This window comes from Notamacropus eugenii, chromosome 1, assembly GCF_028372415.1.
Source record: "Notamacropus eugenii isolate mMacEug1 chromosome 1, mMacEug1.pri_v2, whole genome shotgun sequence".
In the NCBI taxonomy this organism is placed as follows: domain Eukaryota; kingdom Metazoa; phylum Chordata; class Mammalia; order Diprotodontia; family Macropodidae; genus Notamacropus; species Notamacropus eugenii.
The window spans coordinates 542,460,206-542,477,585 of NC_092872.1; the positions used below are offsets into that span (position 1 = coordinate 542,460,206).

The 17,380-nt window shown below is 35.3% G+C and overlaps 1 protein-coding gene across 2 annotated transcripts in view; it reads left to right on the plus strand.

The window, feature by feature from the left end:
• GAN (gigaxonin) overlaps positions 1-14,680 on the plus strand; it is a 72,656-nt gene extending 57,976 nt beyond the window's left edge. For both annotated transcript variants that reach the window (XM_072634167.1, XM_072634168.1), the window contains exons 10-11: positions 439-548; positions 633-14,680. In XM_072634167.1, coding sequence (XP_072490268.1) covers positions 439-548; positions 633-814 — 292 coding nt within the window. In that variant the 3' untranslated portion in view covers positions 815-14,680. The remainder of the gene's footprint in view (positions 1-438; positions 549-632) is intronic.
• Positions 14,681-17,380: the final 2,700 nt, after the last annotated feature.

Consider the following 17,380-nt stretch of genomic DNA (forward strand, 5'->3'; position numbering starts at 1 on the left):
AGACTCTGAGCTTGGACTGTTTTTTTATGTTTCTTTGTGTCCCCAGGTACTTAGCATAATGCTTGTCACATAGGTGCTAAACAAATATTGATTGATTGGCAGATTGAATTCACAGAAGAAGTAGGACTTGAGCTTGGCTTTGGAGGATGGATAGCATTTAGGCAAGAAGAAGAGGGGCCAGGACATTACAGGCCAGGTTGGGAAATGGAAAATAAACTTAAGTGATTTATTTATTATAATGTAAAGAAGTGACATTTAAATTTTGAGTGGAATTATGACAAATATGTTGTAGAGTTTTGAAGTTTTTTATTTCATTTTTTAATTAATTTAATTTAGGTTTTCTACATTGACTTCCATAAGCTTAGACTTTTCCAATACCTGTCTGGTTGTCATGCCTCTTCTTCTGACTTTTCTAAAAAGAAATGCATTTTCTTTCAGATGGATTTATCTTACTGACCAAAACTTATGCATCCCAGCAAGTTCTTCCTTTGTTTATGGAGCTGTTCCTATCGGGGCCAGTATTTATGTAATTGGAGATCTTGATACAGGTTAGAATGTTGTCGTGCATTTTGTTGAAGCTCTATCTGAGTGATTTTTAGAATATTTATTTACATTTGTTCATTTGTATTTAGGTACCAACTATGACTATGTTCGTGAGTTTAAAAGAAGCACAGGTACTTGGCACCACACAAAACCACTTTTTCCATCAGACCTTCGTCGCACTGGCTGTGCTGCCTTGCGAATTGCAAATTGCAAGCTTTTCCGACTCCAGCTACAGCAAGGACTGTTCCGCATCCGTGTCCCTTCTCCTTGAAGGCTCTCTTGGATATGCGATAGAAGCAAGAACCTGACGCAGTGCACCAGAACCTAGCTTTCAATAAGGCAGAACAGAGAGAGCAACTAAAACTTAACTCTACACTGTGATTTGGTATGGTAACTCTTGGGGGTTTGAATTGCTTAAAAGCTGGAGCTTTTGCTCTTGTTGGGGGAGAAAGTAACTATTCCAAAACAACCTTAGGTGAATGAATTAACTTTTATAGTCAGAAGTTTGTGGATTGATGGAGAATCATCAGTACCAGTAAACAGAAGGGAAATGGGGATTAACAGAACGTTAAAACTAAAACACTAAGGTGCACTTTCCCCAAAGGGAACTTCTTTTTACTAAATCTGCTATATTAAAGTAGGTGGCTTTGGTATTACAGAAAATCTGTATGTAAACCAATGTCTAAGCATACAATGAATGCTTTTCTACAGCAGTCGTGCCCAGCTCTGCCCTACAACTTAAGGTCTTTGCTTATGCCTGAGAGGTTGAATGTGGACCCAAGTCTGTTGGTTACTAGTACTCTGTCAGGAGAACCTAAACATATACATAAATATATATATATATTTAAACATATATATAATATATTATGATCAGTTACAACTAAGGTAATAATAGAATTCTATCTTTTTTAAGCACTCCATCTGAATAGTCTAAAGATTCAGCATATACATGATTCAGGAGGCAGCCCTCATGAATTTAAAGAAGCTGCTGACTTCTCTCTTATGCCAAGAGAAGATTTGAAATTATGCTCCATTATCTTCCTCTGAATATGAACCCAGATCTTCTCTATCCCCATAGCAGCTATCTATGGTTGAGTTCTTTCTCCTTTGCTTACTTATTTGCTTATTTATTTATTTTTGTTTTACTTTGTTTTTAGCAGCTATTAGTGTAATCAAGTTCTAGTCCCAAGGTATGGGGAGTGATTCCCCTCCTTCTTAGTGTTATTTTCTGAGGTCTTGTCTTAGGGCCCAAACTTGGGCTGTCCTCTCCACTCCTAAACTACGACTAGGGCCCCCAGCCATGCTGTCCCGAAAATGATCTTGCTTCCTGCGGTCCCTCTGGTGGCTACAAACTACAGTTGTCCTCTGTCCCCTGGAACTGAAACCAGGGATTTTACTCTCCTGAAAGTGCCCACAGCCAGCAAGTCCCCACCCCTCTCCTTTTGCACTCACCAGGTGGGTGCTAGCTCCTTTTCCCCCACAGCAGCAGCCCGGCCCTGGAGGTGTCTGGTCAGTACAGCTGTGTTTGGAGTCCTTCAACAGTGAAGGGTCCTTCAGTAGTCTCCTGGTCAGCAGTTGGACCCCCACAGTCTGTGAGATGAAAGTTTCTAAGACTATGGCTGCCTCCCAGCCTCAGCTGCCTACAGGGTTTGCTGTTTGTTGATGCCACAGAGTTTGCCTGGAGGTGTTTGTACTTCACTCAGGCTGAACCTGTGCCCTTGGACCTCCCCTGGAAGCCACATCTTTCCTGTGGGTGTTCTCAGATTGTCTTAGGAGAACAACTATTCTACCCTGACTTTATTTCTGCTGCTCTACATTCCCTCTGAGGTGATGTTCTATTTTGTGGAGGAAATTTGGAAAGCTGAAAGTTTTCTGACCTACTCCACCATCTTCCCAGATTCCTCTCAAAGACTTGAAATTATGAACATCTTTCATGTGATTTTTATTTCTGGGTTAGTATATTTGGAGTCATGAAGGATCTTAGGAAATGCCCGTCTTCTGTCATCAGTTGACCAAAACCTATTGGTCTGATAGGTCTGAGGATTTTAATAAGCAAGAAAAATATTGACAAAAAAAGCTGTCAGAAAAACAAAATTTAAGGCTGCTAAGTTCTAAAGGAAATGGTCCAGGCAACATATCTTGGGTTTAAAAACCATGTTTTTAAGGAAATCTTTATTCTAAAGCACATGAAGTCTTGTTTACTACTGTTTGGTTTGAACACTATTAAGATTGCATTTTTGTCTAAGCAGTAAAAGACTCTTCCCAGTATTGTTCACCAGTGAGACTTTGGTGTGAGTAAATTGGTGTGAGTAAAGATTGGCTGGTAGAATAAATTACCTACCTCAACTTAATTTTATTCTGTCGATAATATAACAAACTGAGCTTACATATCATGATTGGGGAAAAAAACAAATCCTCCTCCCTTTTCTCTCCTCCTCTCCCCCCTAAAAACCCTACCTCTTCCCTAACAAACAAAACCCTTCAGTTTAGCAGAACCTTTATTTTAATATGTTCTGTTTTCCACTCTTAACTCTGACATCCTGCATTTGAAATCAGGGGCTTTATGATTGCTTCATAATCTGACCTTTATGCAATATCAGACTTTCTGACCAGCTTGATATGTTTGGTTTTTATTACTTTTTTACCATTTATTTATCTTAGTATATGGTTGCAAATTCTGCTAGTGTCAGACCTAATTAGCAGGATCTATCTCAACATTTAATAAATGGTACACTTTGGTTATAAAATTAAAAGCAAGAGTTTCTTGTAGAAACTTTTTGTGTGAAAAATTTATATGCTGTCATCATGCGTATAAAAACTTTTCCATCATGTTTGTCTACCAACTCGCAAAAAGTAAAAGGTGATTGATGTGCTTTTTTTCCCCTCCTCCCATGCCTGTCGGAAGATAACACAGTTTACTGAAATGGATTCAAGTATATGTACTTTCTGACCAGGTGTGCACTATTATAAAGACTGTGCCAAAAGAATCCTGAAGAAGGCTGCATATAGCACAGTATCTTTCCCTTCTGGCCCTGAGATGTTTGTGTGTGAAGTTCCCAGATTTTTTTATTTCACACTGGAAATTTATATGCTGCACTGAAGCCATTGGTCTGGCTTTGCTTGACACTAATGTTAGATAATTGTTTAAATTAAACTACGTTTTTTTCCTCTTGGTGTATCCCAACACCAGTTGTTCTGTGCAAATTTTCATAATGATGTTATCTTTTAATCAAAGCAAGTCAACAATGAAGACACATTTCAAGTAAAGCCAAGAAGATGCCACGGTGAAAGAGTAGACGTTACTTTTAAAATTAGGTACTAGTTACAGAAGAAAAAATTCTCCAAAGATGATCTCCAGGCTGCAATATTTTGTGCCAGGTGTTCTCACCTAGAAATGTAGTGTTTGGCTGTGATGTTTAAAAATAGTAGTTCAAAAATAATTTGTTTGAAAGGAAACTTTAATATCTTTGTTAAAGCCACTATAATTCTTTATTTTATGCATATGTGTAATTTTCTCAAGATTTTGTAATGTAATGGTTCTCCAAACAATGGTAGGAATAACAATAGCAGCTCATGATTAAGGGGAAGAATCCCTTCAAAGGAGAAAATTCACAGGATTTTTTTTTTAGTTAATTCCTACTTGCAATATTTCTATACCTATGTAATTTGGTAAATCAATCTTAATAAAAATGATTTTTTAAAAATCAGTTTACAATGTAGCTACCCAAATTATGTAATGTTTGTGAAAAGACTTGCTACATGATCAAGTATGCAATAACCAACAAAAGCTGCTAAGTGCCAAACTATTATTTTAACTGTATATACAAGTACTAAAAATTCTTGTGTTGAAGTACAGGGATGTGTTTAATTTCGTTATGTTCTAAAATAAATAATGGGGGGGTCTTTTGTTTTAAAATTAGAGCTACTTCAGTATTGGAAAATAATTTTAACTTGTTTTATGCAGGTTTGTGTTCAATACTACACTTATGCCTTGAAACATATTGTGATGGATGCATTTTTCAAACTCCTTTTTCATGAGGACGCTTGTCCCAGTCATGTATATAGTGATTGGCAGCTGATAATAGGTCTTAAAATTTTAAATATAAACACCTTCGGGTAAAAGTGCAATTCATTTTCATAATCTCACCTATAGAAGGAGAGTTATCTCAGGTTGTCAGAGCAAGTGGAAGTACTACACAGCTCTCCCTTAGGCTACAACATGAATTAGTTTAATTTTTCCTATGGACACATGCTCTGGGCAAGAGGTAGTTAGAGGATATTTATGTTTTAGTGATGGTAGTGAGGGAAATAGATTGGACTAGATGACCTAAAATAATGATTCTCTCCAAGAATGGATTTTCAAAGGAAATTTAAAAATTAGGATGAAGATACTTTTTAGTTTTTGAGGATGCTGTGAAGAGAGTGAGTGTATGTATGTGTGTGTTTGTAGGTAGTTGTGTGCATGCTTATGAATCGTTTGGTATGTGTTTTAGCATATATGTTAATATATATTTGCTTTTTAAAATTTTAGTTCTTGTTTATATATGTTACCAACTTTTGGTGCTTCAGATTTACTGTAGAGCCTACTGATCTTCAGTTTTAAACTGCTATGTTAATGAATAATTGGGCAATAAAATCCATGTTGAGTATAAATATTGAATGCTGATAGATTTTAATGAGTTTTCTAGGACTTTGTGTTTTCATTAGTGAATTAAAAAGCTTTGTTTACCAAGTAACTGTTGATGGTATGTTTTGTGCTGTACAGAGACATACTATTTAGGAAATGTCTAGGAGTAATATTTAATTTAGTGGCAAACAGGCATGGAGAATTAGTAACTAGAAATAGATATTATTCTCTAGGTTGCAACAAGGTAAAAATTTTCTAAAATGTGTTGAAAATAAGGGAACTTTAAATAGCATTTTTAAGTATTTCACTATGTTCCATTGTAGTCTTAGCAATGGTGATGTGTTCAACTTCAGAGTATCATTATCTTAATTTATAAATTGAGCTCGTTGCCAAGGACAAATGCTGTGTTGAGTGAGGTGGAGGGGCAAAAAATAGCCATCTGGAAGTAACAAAATCAGCTTTCTTTGTCATGTGTGACACACAGAGAGGACTCTCTATTCCGTAGTGCAGGCACTTAAGGAATTCCATTATTTCTGTTTTCTTCATTAGAATATTTTTACATTTCTGCTGCAGCATATAAAATCCATAGCCTAAAACCATTTTCAGGAGGATGTTGAAAAAAAATTGTATTAATTCCTTTTAGTGTGTTGGTGTCTGAGAGGGATGGGAACTTGCTTATGGCCAATTTTCATACCCTTTTAGATTGAAAGAAATAAACTGACACATGGCCTTTGACTATTGAAATAGCTGTCACTATTAGAACCATAGGATGCTTTGAAAACCACTGTCAAGTGAGGACCCTAGGACTAAGCAGGTCCTTTTCTGTTTAATTAGCTGCCTTTGAACACTATAGGCAGTCATTAAGTGGATAGCTAAAGGTCCACATAGCATCCAGAAAAGGCAAAGTCAGCAGACATTCCTACACTAAATCAGCCAACTAAACACTTATTGAGCACTTATTGCATGTGTTGTTCTGGGAATTGTAGGGATGTAAAGATAAAAGTTAAGTTTTTGCCTACAGGAAACTTAAAGTCTAATCGGGGGTTCCTAGAGTATCCTGAAAGAAACATGTGTTTATTACAAATGAGTAGCTCATATTGCTGGGCACTAGATAAGTGGTTTTGTTTTCTGTATGGAAGGACTGCAGGAATGTAGGAAATAGAGGAAAAATACTATAAAACAAAAATTTTGAAGTGCCTGTTGTATCTCCTTCACAACTTAATGGCATCCATTCTGTAACATAGGATTTAAGATAGATAATACATTAAACCTAAGAGTGTTGATCACAGATATCCTCATTGTGTCCGGGGGAATAAGATTATCACCAGTATGCACATTTGAGAGGTCTTTCAGGCCCTAAAGAAATGACCTGCCAAAAATTACAAAAAAGAAGTGAGTGCGAGACGAGAAAAAACTAGGTCTTTCTATTGTAAAGAGTTTGGCTACTCAAGTATATCTATTGCCAAGTTTCCCAGACGTTTACAAACGATGTCTTTATAATTTTAGAAAACTTTAGAATGTACAAAGCAGTAATGTTTTTTTAGGTATTTTGAGGGGATGGGTGGGGGACGAGCAGCATCTCCAGTTACTATACTCCATAAGGGAAAGAAAATTCTTTCTTCAGTTAGGGGAATTATTTTGCATGTTTTCGAGCATGCCTTAAAAACATTAGTCACAAAGATTAAACCATTACAATGTGATGATAACTTACTTTACTTAGTTTTGTGTTGTTAGTGAGGAATGGTTAATAGTAGGTTATATTTAAGAAGACTGAACTGGAGATAGATGTGTTTTGTATGCTATAAAAGAGTCAACCAAAATAGGACTTATAACCAGATTTAGTTTTTTAGCAATTCAACTATTCAAGGCATTTACATTCTATTTGTTTAAGGAGGATATACTTTCTAAAATTATTTCTTTTTAAAGTACCCCTCTTGTTACAGGTTTTGGTTCTTGGTGGGTTGGGTTTTTTTTTATTTTGGTACATCATGATTGTCGATTTGTAAAGCTAGCATGCACAATACACTGAAAGCTGGATTGTTGTCTTCTCAACAATTAAAATTTTCTAAATTACCTAATTTTTAAAAACATATTCTGATTATAAGATCATAGGTAAGCCAACAAATGAAAATTCACTGTAGAATCATTTCATGTGTTCTATAAGTTTATTTTGAGGTTGAAATTTTGCTTTTTTTGTTTCTTCTAAAATATGTAGTGCCCAGCTAGAATTAGACCTCTAAGTTTACTCATTGGTAGTAATCATTCATGGTCTGGTAGATTTTGAGACTTCCTATGACCATACATTTTTATTGGCACAGAATGTCAGATACGTTGAGAAAATAGACTATAAAAGCCATCCCTGTGACATAAAGTAAAATGAAGATTTGGCAGCTAGGCAGTTAATTGAATTAGTAGAAATGACTCAGGATAATGCATGCTTTCCCCTCAAAAGACTGATTTGTGTCATAACATTATTTCTTTAATAAAATATTTTTGAAATATTTCAGTACTCATAATGGTCTTTAAAAAATATCTTGTATTTCATTAGTCTTTTCTATCAAATGCAAATGATATGGAACTTAAAGCTTTGGGTTAAATTTATTAAAGTCATACCAGTAGCTTCATTTTCCTAAATAATTAGAGCTATATATAGACATATCTATGTATAGATATATATGGAGAGAGAGAGAAAAAATGCTTTATCATCTTTCCTGTTATATTAGGTGAGACTTAGATGTATTTAATCCCTTGTTTCTTTATTGGAAAATCTGTTCCTGTGTATCTCATTTTTTTTATATCTTACTTGATATTCTGTTAACTTAAACATCTTCAGCAGAAGTCTAGAACCAGTCAGTGAACAGATTTGAGTGTTATTTCTTGAAGACTTATTTTCTTGTGTTCTCTTTTTATTTCTTCTGAAGTGCTTTTCACTTGAGAAAAGCAGTCCATAAAAGCTAGTAGCTTTCAGCATTTTAAATAAATGTTTTCTCATTCCTCTTTACTTTTGATAGATACATCATATTAGATTACTAAATATTTCCTATTTAGATAGCCATGAGTTTTTTAATGAAACTAGTAAAATATTCAGAATTAGGTTGGAAGTGGATTCCAAGGCATTTGGATGGTTGTCTGTTTTAGACATCTCATACTGAATACTGCTAAATTATCTAGTTTCTCTTTCTTTTAAAAATTATGTTCTTAACACTGAGCACCTGGCACACGGTAAGGCAAGGCAAGGTGTCTGTCAATTTATCTTAAGTTTGGTGCTTAAGGAGGTTTGTTAATTTTTCTAGGCCACTAGGGGAACTTTTCATGTAACTTGGACCAGTTATTTGGAATGTTTAGGATCCCTTAATGGTTGAAAAGAGTTAATACTCTCTCCCCTCCAAAAGTACTTACCAATCAAATAGCACTTATTAAGCACCTCCTTTGTACCAGACCCTAGGCTAAGTGTTGAGGATACAGATATAAAAGTGAAAATTCCTGCATTCAAGTTGTTTGTGTTTTATAAGGAATACAACAGATAATAGTGAATATTGGCTTAAGAAGGAGGCTTTGGTATAGACAGTTACAGAGAGTGAGTTGAGCTATAGGACTACAGGGTTGAGAGTGAAAAGGGGGAAAAGAAGAAATATTTATTAAAAGCCCATTTTGTGCCAGGCAGTGTGCTCAGTGCTTTACAAATCTGATCTCAAAATCACACAGTAGTACAGAGTTCTGATTGATATCCAAGTCCTGTGAATCCAAAGCATTATACCATAATTCCTCCCCACATAAAATGAAGTTTCTAAATAACTAAATTTTTTTTCCTTTAGCTGCCAATGTTTTAATCATTTTGATGGAAAATTTTCTCATCTTTTATAGACTTCCCTCTTTTTTTTTTTTTTTTTGTAAAGACTAGGGCTACTTACAAGCCCTGTCTATCGTTAGGCAACCTTTTGGCTCTCCCCACCTTTTCTTGGCACTCACTATATTAATACCAGACATAATGTGGATACTCAGTCCCTTTAGCCCACTGCAGCTCAGAATTTCTAAACTCTGGAGGTTAGCCTCAGCCTCCCTAAACCTGGGATTACAGCCTGAAAATATCACCACCTGGTCTGTCCCTTTATTCTTAAAACTGTTAACATGAACATAATTTAACCTGCTCTTAATTACTCAGTAATAGACCCTGGATAATGATGCCTTCAGATTCTTTTGGAGTTTTTAGGGCTATTCGTTACACTAAATTCCTCCTGGCTACTCAGCTTTTTTGAGCTATTGTGTCTGCATTTTTCTGTCTCCTTTGTTCTCCACTGGCTTGTCAGTGCAGTCTTTATGTTTCCAACTAGTCACCCTCATTCCTTTTCTATGCTTTTAAACATCTCATAAAAAGTAAATCGTTTCTGTGTAAGCAGTTTTCCTGGGAGTAAAATGCATGAGTTTTGGAACATGGTGGTGTTAGTTTTGTCAACAGTGAGCTTTTCTTCATATTTTACAGGTGTTTGGACAAGTAGGCAGCTTTTAGGTGAGAGCTGTGAGATTTTCTTCTGGTTCTTTCTGTTCAAGAGTAAATTAATATCCAAGTGGAAAGATAAGTGTATCAGAGGACCTGGATTTGGATCCTAACTGCTGTTTTCTACCTGTGGGCTTCAGTTTCTTCCTCTTTAAAATGAGTGGGTTGAATGCTTACACAAAAAAATGCCTGGTTTAATACTCTAAAAATATTAAGTATACTTTCAAATTCAGAGAGTTTTGTTGACCAGAAGTGCTAGCTTTTCCTTTTGCATAGAAGTCACATGAGATTAAAGGTTACAAATTAAAACGTGACTTTGTTGTTGCTGGGGAGAGGAGACTGAATTATGTTCAAAAAATGATTTGAAGACTAGAACATTAAATATCTAGTTTCTGAAATTTTTACTGAGCAATTATTATTTAGCTCAGAAATTATTATTTACCTCAGAAGAGAGTTTATGAGTGTCTGAACAACATCATATCTGTGATGCCTCTAGTGTTTTGGTCATATGATTGGTCTCATTGTATATACAAAATTAGATTTCCTCTTTTGTTATCCATGCCCACACAACTAGTTATTAAATTTCTGGAAAATATTAGGATTTAGAAATGTGACAAAATGTTCAATCAGTATAATACAGTAGAAGAAACAATGGCTCTGAAATCAGGGGATCCAGGTTTCAGATCTCAGATTTTACTGTATGTATGACCTTCCCTAGGTCTTAGTTTATAAAATGAGGGGATTGGAGATGTTACAAGAAGGTATAAATTGATTTGTCATCCTCCTTCCCCCACAGAAGAAAGTCAGAAATCTTCTGGAGCCATCCCTTTTCTATTTTTCTATATTCAGATCCAAGTTAATGATTCACTCAAAAGTTATTGATTTGAAGGTTGAAAAAACAAAATAGTATTTTTTAAATTCTGGATCATCTGAAGGAAATATAGATGGAAGTCTGATTACAACCCACATAAAGATTTTTCTAACAAAATTGTCCACATTAGTCAGCCTCTTAGGTAATAAACTCCTCCTTTCCCTTCCCCACCATCCCAAAAACTCTCAATGAAGGGATTTTTGCATTGGGTTTCATGTCAGATTTTAATGATTTCTATAACCAATTCTCTTTTTGTGTTTTTAATAGATTTGTACTGATTATCTTTTGTTTTTATACCACTTAGAGTTACTCCCCCTGTTTTCCAGAGAGCTATCTCTTATAACAAAGAATTTTTTAGGAAAAAAAAGGAAAAAGAAAAACAACAAAACCAACATAAACCATTTTTTGAGGGAAATTATTCTTCAGGGGAGAGGAGGAGATGGAAAATGCTTTAATTATAAATTTCATTTGCTGTTCAGAATTTGGATTATTCTCTGTGTAATTTTTCTTCCTAGTTTTACTAAGCCAAGTAGTCTTTAAAAGTGATTCTCAAAATATTATCTCTAACTACCATGCTTTTCAGCCAAATTCTGTCAGTTCTTCCTTCCTGACTTTCAAATGTCTAAGAACACTCCACTTAAGATGATCCACATTCTTAATCTCAAATAGTTGTGATACTCAAAGTCTTGTCACCTTGGGCAAGTCTCTGTGCTTCAATTTATTCATCTTAGTTGGTCTCTAAGGTCCTTTCCAGGTCTCAGCCAAGTGGTCCTAACATTGACCTATCAGAACTCCTTAACAGCCACAAAAGGATGATAGTTTTGAAATTTGTTTTTGAAGGCACCTTGAATAGCAATTTATGCTTATATCTTTTTTGATCTAATGCCTCATAGATTTGAATATTTGCAAATCTACTTATTTCTTTGGGGTCATTGGGATTGAAAAATGGATTGTAAATTATATCATCCTTTGATAGTTTTTCTAGAATCTTTGGAATAGTTTCTGTGATCATGTGCCTTGTCTTTAATTTTTCATGATGAATCTCATTGTTCAATTTTAAGATTTTATAATTAAGGAGCTGTATACAATTTTCTACTTAAGCCACTGTCCTTGACAGGCTTTGCAAAGAACTTAAACATGATCATGGAGATGGTAAATTCACTAACTTTGAAATACACATTTATCTGGAGGTAGTTTACTAGGGCTTAGCTGCCTTTTTATTTAGTGTATTTTTCATTTGTCTACACATCTTTTCTTTGGTGTATTGCTGGGTTTGTTATTCGGGTTTCATTAACCAGAGCTGTTTCTGGAGTGGTCCCCTTTGAGGGAATTAGCCCTTCCTTCAAAAGAGATGTGCCTTTTTTTATTTCCTTAAAGTATTTAAGGGGCTTTTTTAGGGTGAAAAAGAACTCTCTTAGCCATTTTTCATGTCGGATTTATCTGTTCCCCAAATCCTTGCCTCTGTACTCCAATTCTGTATCCATCTCTCTTAATTGCTTGTTATGTATCAAAAAGACACTCTTTTAAGACTGATGTGGCACATAAATTCCTTAGAGAAATACTTTTAATGACCATAGTCAGCTAGTCTTGGAGGGGCTGTATCTTATGCTGACAGCTCACTCATGTTCTCTGCAGGGTGGTACCAGTCCAAGAATTTGATGAAACCCCTAGAAAACCCAAGATATTTACCCAGATATCTTCTAGATGTCTTAGGCCTTTTGAGTTTATAATAGGATCTCTTGTTCCCCAGTCCTGTTCCCATACACCAGGTATAACCTGGGAAACCTTTGGGGCTGTTTTTGGGAATGGGACAGTAGAGGATCCCATTACTACCTTCTAATTAGATAAGCATTCTTCCTGTCAGCCTATTGGCTAGCTACCTCAGCAAGCAGCCAAGTGGCTAGATCCCTGGAAGAGCTGATATTCTTTGGGTACACTAGATTGTCACCTGCTTAATGCATGAAAACTGCCCTTGATATGTATTGACAACTGATACTGTGTAGTATGCATTTACTTTTGAAGAAATACTGCTTGTAGGGTAGAGAAGAGATTTATGGATTTTTATCTCTATTTTAACTAACATTTGTCTTAAGTAATCAGTTTCATCATTCACATTCAATTCTAAATAATAAACCTGAATCCAAACTTTGAAGTGAGTATGAAATTATAATCTCTTCTTTATAACAATAAGAGACTACATTACAACATATATAAAAGTAAGAGGGGGTTGTTTTTTTGTTCGTTTGTTTTTGCTTTAAAAACATTTCTAGACTATAGAATAACATTTGGAGGCTCTGATTCTAGCACATATATATACCCAGCCACTTTTTGAAGTGTTTAAGTTTGGGAATGTGGGGTCAAGGTGTGCTAAACTCGAACTGTTAAGTGTATACCACCTTTTAGACCATTAAATTCCACAAGAATCAAAGTATAAGAGAATGAAACTTCATATTTAGATTTAGTTACACTGGGAAGTGTATAAGTGACCTTTGGTAGGGGTGAGCACAGAAGAGCACATTGTAATTGCTTAGTTACTCAACAAGCATGTAGTATACAGCTAGTAGATTTTGTTGTTTGTTTTTTAATCCATAGGGTCTATCATTTTGGGGGGGGGTTTTGTTTTTTTTTTTTTTACAACTTAACCTATTTATTGCAAATCATTCAGTCTGTCCCTTTCCTTACCCTTGTTTCTAGTTGCCAACAAAGTCATTAAGTGTTTTTAAAAATCATGCAGTTGTGAGTTGTGGTACAAGTATGCATGCAGCTCGATAGAACTGACAGCAGAAATATTAGACTGGTTGCTGAGAAACTCATGTAGTGTTTTGAATTGTGTTTGAGAAAGTCATAATGTTGCCCAAACACTGTTCCATCCCTATGGTGGAGTTGGTTACTGTAGCATCTTTGGCAGATAGAAAGTCTTCCTTTCTTGCAGTATATTAATTGTGACCTGTGGAGACTATTGCAGTTTGTGAATGTGAATGAGAATCATATATGAGACTTGAAATGTACAAAGTGGCTTGTTATCCATGGCTGACATGAGATGACCTGCTCTTGTCTTCTAAAACAGTTCTCGATTCAGTTTGACTCTTCAAGAATTGGTCATTTCTCTTTCTGTTCTGTAACCACACTTTTCTTTGTAATGATGCCATGAGGATGATATTTGCTAATGTAAATTTCTAACGGATTTCATTCTGTCAAGCACAAATAAGCCTTACGTAGTTTAATCATAATGTGGATATTTTCTGATATGGGACAGCTGAGTGAATATTGGCTTTCTAAAGAGATTTGCAGCTTTCATAAACTAACAGAATTCCAAGTTATAAGGCATAGTCAAGCCTGTCTTCAGATGAAGTTGCATTATGCATGATAAAAATATTATTTAAAGAAATGTGCAATTCTAATGGTACTTTGTGACCTACTGAAAACTGATTTACAGCAGAAATAATTATAGTAAGGTTAGTTTTTTGAAACTTCTATATAGAGTTAAAAGCTTAAAAAATAAAAAGTAATGGTTCAAGTGACAGTCTCCAAATTTAGTAGGGTAGTTGTCTTAAGAATTTCTAATCTGTTGTTGGAACAATTGTGTTACTGGGCTTTAATTAAATGCCATGTTTCACATCTGAGGTCCAAATTAGTTTTATTCATGGAATAATTGTCTATTCCTTTACTAGTATAGAATTGTTCAAAATCAGAAGCATTTTTAATCTATAATCTTTCTTAACAAATTGCTTTATGGTTTACAAGTAACACTGATGCAAAAAGGATATGTTCACTTTCTTGAATTATGTAGCATTTATTTTGTTTACATGTTCAGTATAAAGTTGGGTAACTAAGGGATAAGTTCTCTTAGTTAAGCACTTGAACTGTGCTTTGGGGACTTTATTGCCATTGTCCTGTAATATTGTACCAAGGATCAGTGAAAGTGTTTTATCTTTTTTAATGTAGTTTGTACTGACTGGATTTTATAATTGTGAGAAATCAGAGTGTTGTATTTTGATCTGAAATTTGTGTATGGTAATTTTCTTTCGTGTATTGGAGGTTCATTTAAAACTTGAAATATTTTTAGAAGGGTACAGACCAAAATGAATTGTCTTAAAAGTGTTTAATAAACTAACCAAATAAAACCATTTCATTGGAAAAGGTATTTTGTTGTTTCTGAGATTAAGCTGGCTCCTTTAAAAAAATTTTTTTAATTTGCCTTGTTCCTCATTTATTTCCACCTCCTTTAAATTAGAGATAACAATCCAGCTCAGTCTATATAGTTATTAGTCCTCTAGTGTCTGGCCTGTGGGGAGCAGGGGAGAAGTGACTTGGCAACCTATTTAAATTCAAAAGCTCAAGTCTGAATTACATCAGAGGAGAAATAGAAGGGTATAAGAGTCAGATGAAGGGCTCCTTCTCACCAGGCCATTTTTGACTTAGTTCTTTTTGTTTTGTTTATTTACTTACAGCATTTCATTTTTTAAAATTCTGAATTCCAAATTCTTTCTTTGAGTTTCGATTTCTCCTCCTCTCTCCATCCTCTCCTACACCATGAGAAAACAAGCAGTGATGCCTATCATACATATGAAGTCATGTAAAACATTTCCATGTTTCCTGTGCTTCCAAAAAAGGGGGAGGGGAGCAAGAAAAATAAAGTGAAAACCAATATACTTTGCACTCAGAGTACAGGGTATTGTGTGGTATTCTGAGCTAGGTTTATGCTCTTGCTCATTTTCAAGGATCTGAAAAATAGAATCTTAATGTAGTTTCTTTTGCTTCTTTGCCCATATTACAAACATGGTTTATCATTTAAAAGATGGGACAATCAAGGGGAATTCAAAAGAACTTAGAGCTTGTTCAGAATTTGTCTCAGCATTTTAAAAAGGAGATGAACATTCTCATTTGATAAAAGTCTTAGAAATAATTTTGAGAAATTTACCCAAGACTTTCTGTGGTAAAATGCAGGAAACATTTATTGAGGGGCTACTAGGTGCCAGGCACTATGCTAAACACTGGGCATACAAAGGACAAAAAGACAGTACAGTCAATCTAATGGAGAAATATGTAAAAGGAAGCTGGGGGAGAGGGGAGCATTTAAGTGGTGGACCAGAAACCAGGCAAAACTGCTGGTGGTAAATGAAGAAATGACTAGGATTTTGAGTCCTCTATAAAGGGAAACTGTTGGAGGAGGGGTTTTTTGTTCTACCCTCCAATTAGAGTGGAAAGCAGCAACTGTGGGTACTGGTGAGGAGTAGCAAAACTGTGAACCAATCTCCATGTTGCTAAATTTTTTGGTGTTGAGTTTATCTTGGGATGGGAAAGGGCTATAGTGGGGAGTGGCATGACATGCTGATGATGAAGTAAAAACCAAGCAGAGCAGCTATTGTTAAATGTTTCAAACTTCAGATGGCATGGCTGCATCACCATAAGTTTTCTCTTAGTTTTATACTGCTTTTAAACCAAGACTTCCACTAAAGTTCTACTTTGATTCTTCTTCATAGCATGGATATGACCTTGGGTTCTTGAAGGCTATGTTAGATGCAGGACTCTGAGAAATGGAAGACTTCAGGTACAAGTTAGGGACTATATCTCCTTTATTTGTTGAATTCCTACCCATCCTCTAAGGCTTAGTTCAAGGACACTTCTAGGAAGCTTCCAATGGTTGCCCTCCCTTACTCACAATCTGACATGACTTGACCTTCACATACATAGAGAAGCATAAACAAAATGGTAATACAGTGGAAAAAAAATTTTTGTCTCTCTTTTTTTAACCAGAGAATTTATTGGTATGCTCTGGCACTATTAGGCATGAGAATGAACCCCAAAATCTGAAATAGTTTTAGAAAAAAAAAATGTACTTTGTAGAGGAAAAAAGCAGAAAGAAGACTCCCTGTTCAGTCTCTTCAAGGTTTATATTATATAGGGTTTCAGAGAAAAATACCAGCATAGGAGCCTCACTTGGTAAGTTAAGCAAATTTTGTTATTTTGTTGAGAGTGCAGATATGTATATCAGTAAGCACAAATATTCAAATTTGGGGTACCCAGAACAAGCACTGGGTGGACCCAAGACCTGGATAGGATCATTGCATTCCCTGCAGCAGTTCAGTTTGTCTGAGAGCATCTCTGAGATCAGCTTGACCTCTACAGTATGCTTTTGGGTTAGACAATTTATAACGACTTCAAGTTAGGTACGGATAATGTAAATACAATGATCTGAGACAATTCCAAATAACTCATAATGAAAAAAGTACTATTCACCTACAGAGAGTGAAGTGATAAACTGCAAATTGAAGAATAACTTTCTCACCTTTCTTGCTTTAAAAAAAAAGTATGGTGAATATGGAAGTGTTTTACATGATTTCACACATATAATTGATGTATTGCTTGCCTTAGTGAGTGGTGGAGAATGTTAAAAATAAATATCTTTGGGAAAACAATATTAATAAATGAAGTTTTTCAAACCATGTAATATTTCCCTGCAGCCTGTTACCAGACTATAAGTGCTAGGAAGGCATGAGACCATGTCTTTTCTAATATTATGGAATTAAGAGTTCCATCCCATCCAATCCTCATTGTGTCCATGAGACTCAGACATAAAGTGACTTGCTTGAGGACTCGAAGCAATGAGTAACAGAGCTAAGATTTACCAGTTCCAAATTCAATACTCTTACCACTGTACCATACAAGATGAACTTTTTATCTTGCTCAGGAGGCTTCCACAGTAATCTTACTTTGTACAATACAACATCTTAATAAATATTTGAAAAGTACAATTGTGATCCACAGATCAGGCTAGCTAAATTTTGAAGAACCTTGACTAGAAGGTTTTCTACCAGGTAACTAAATTTTTAGCCACTGGCTA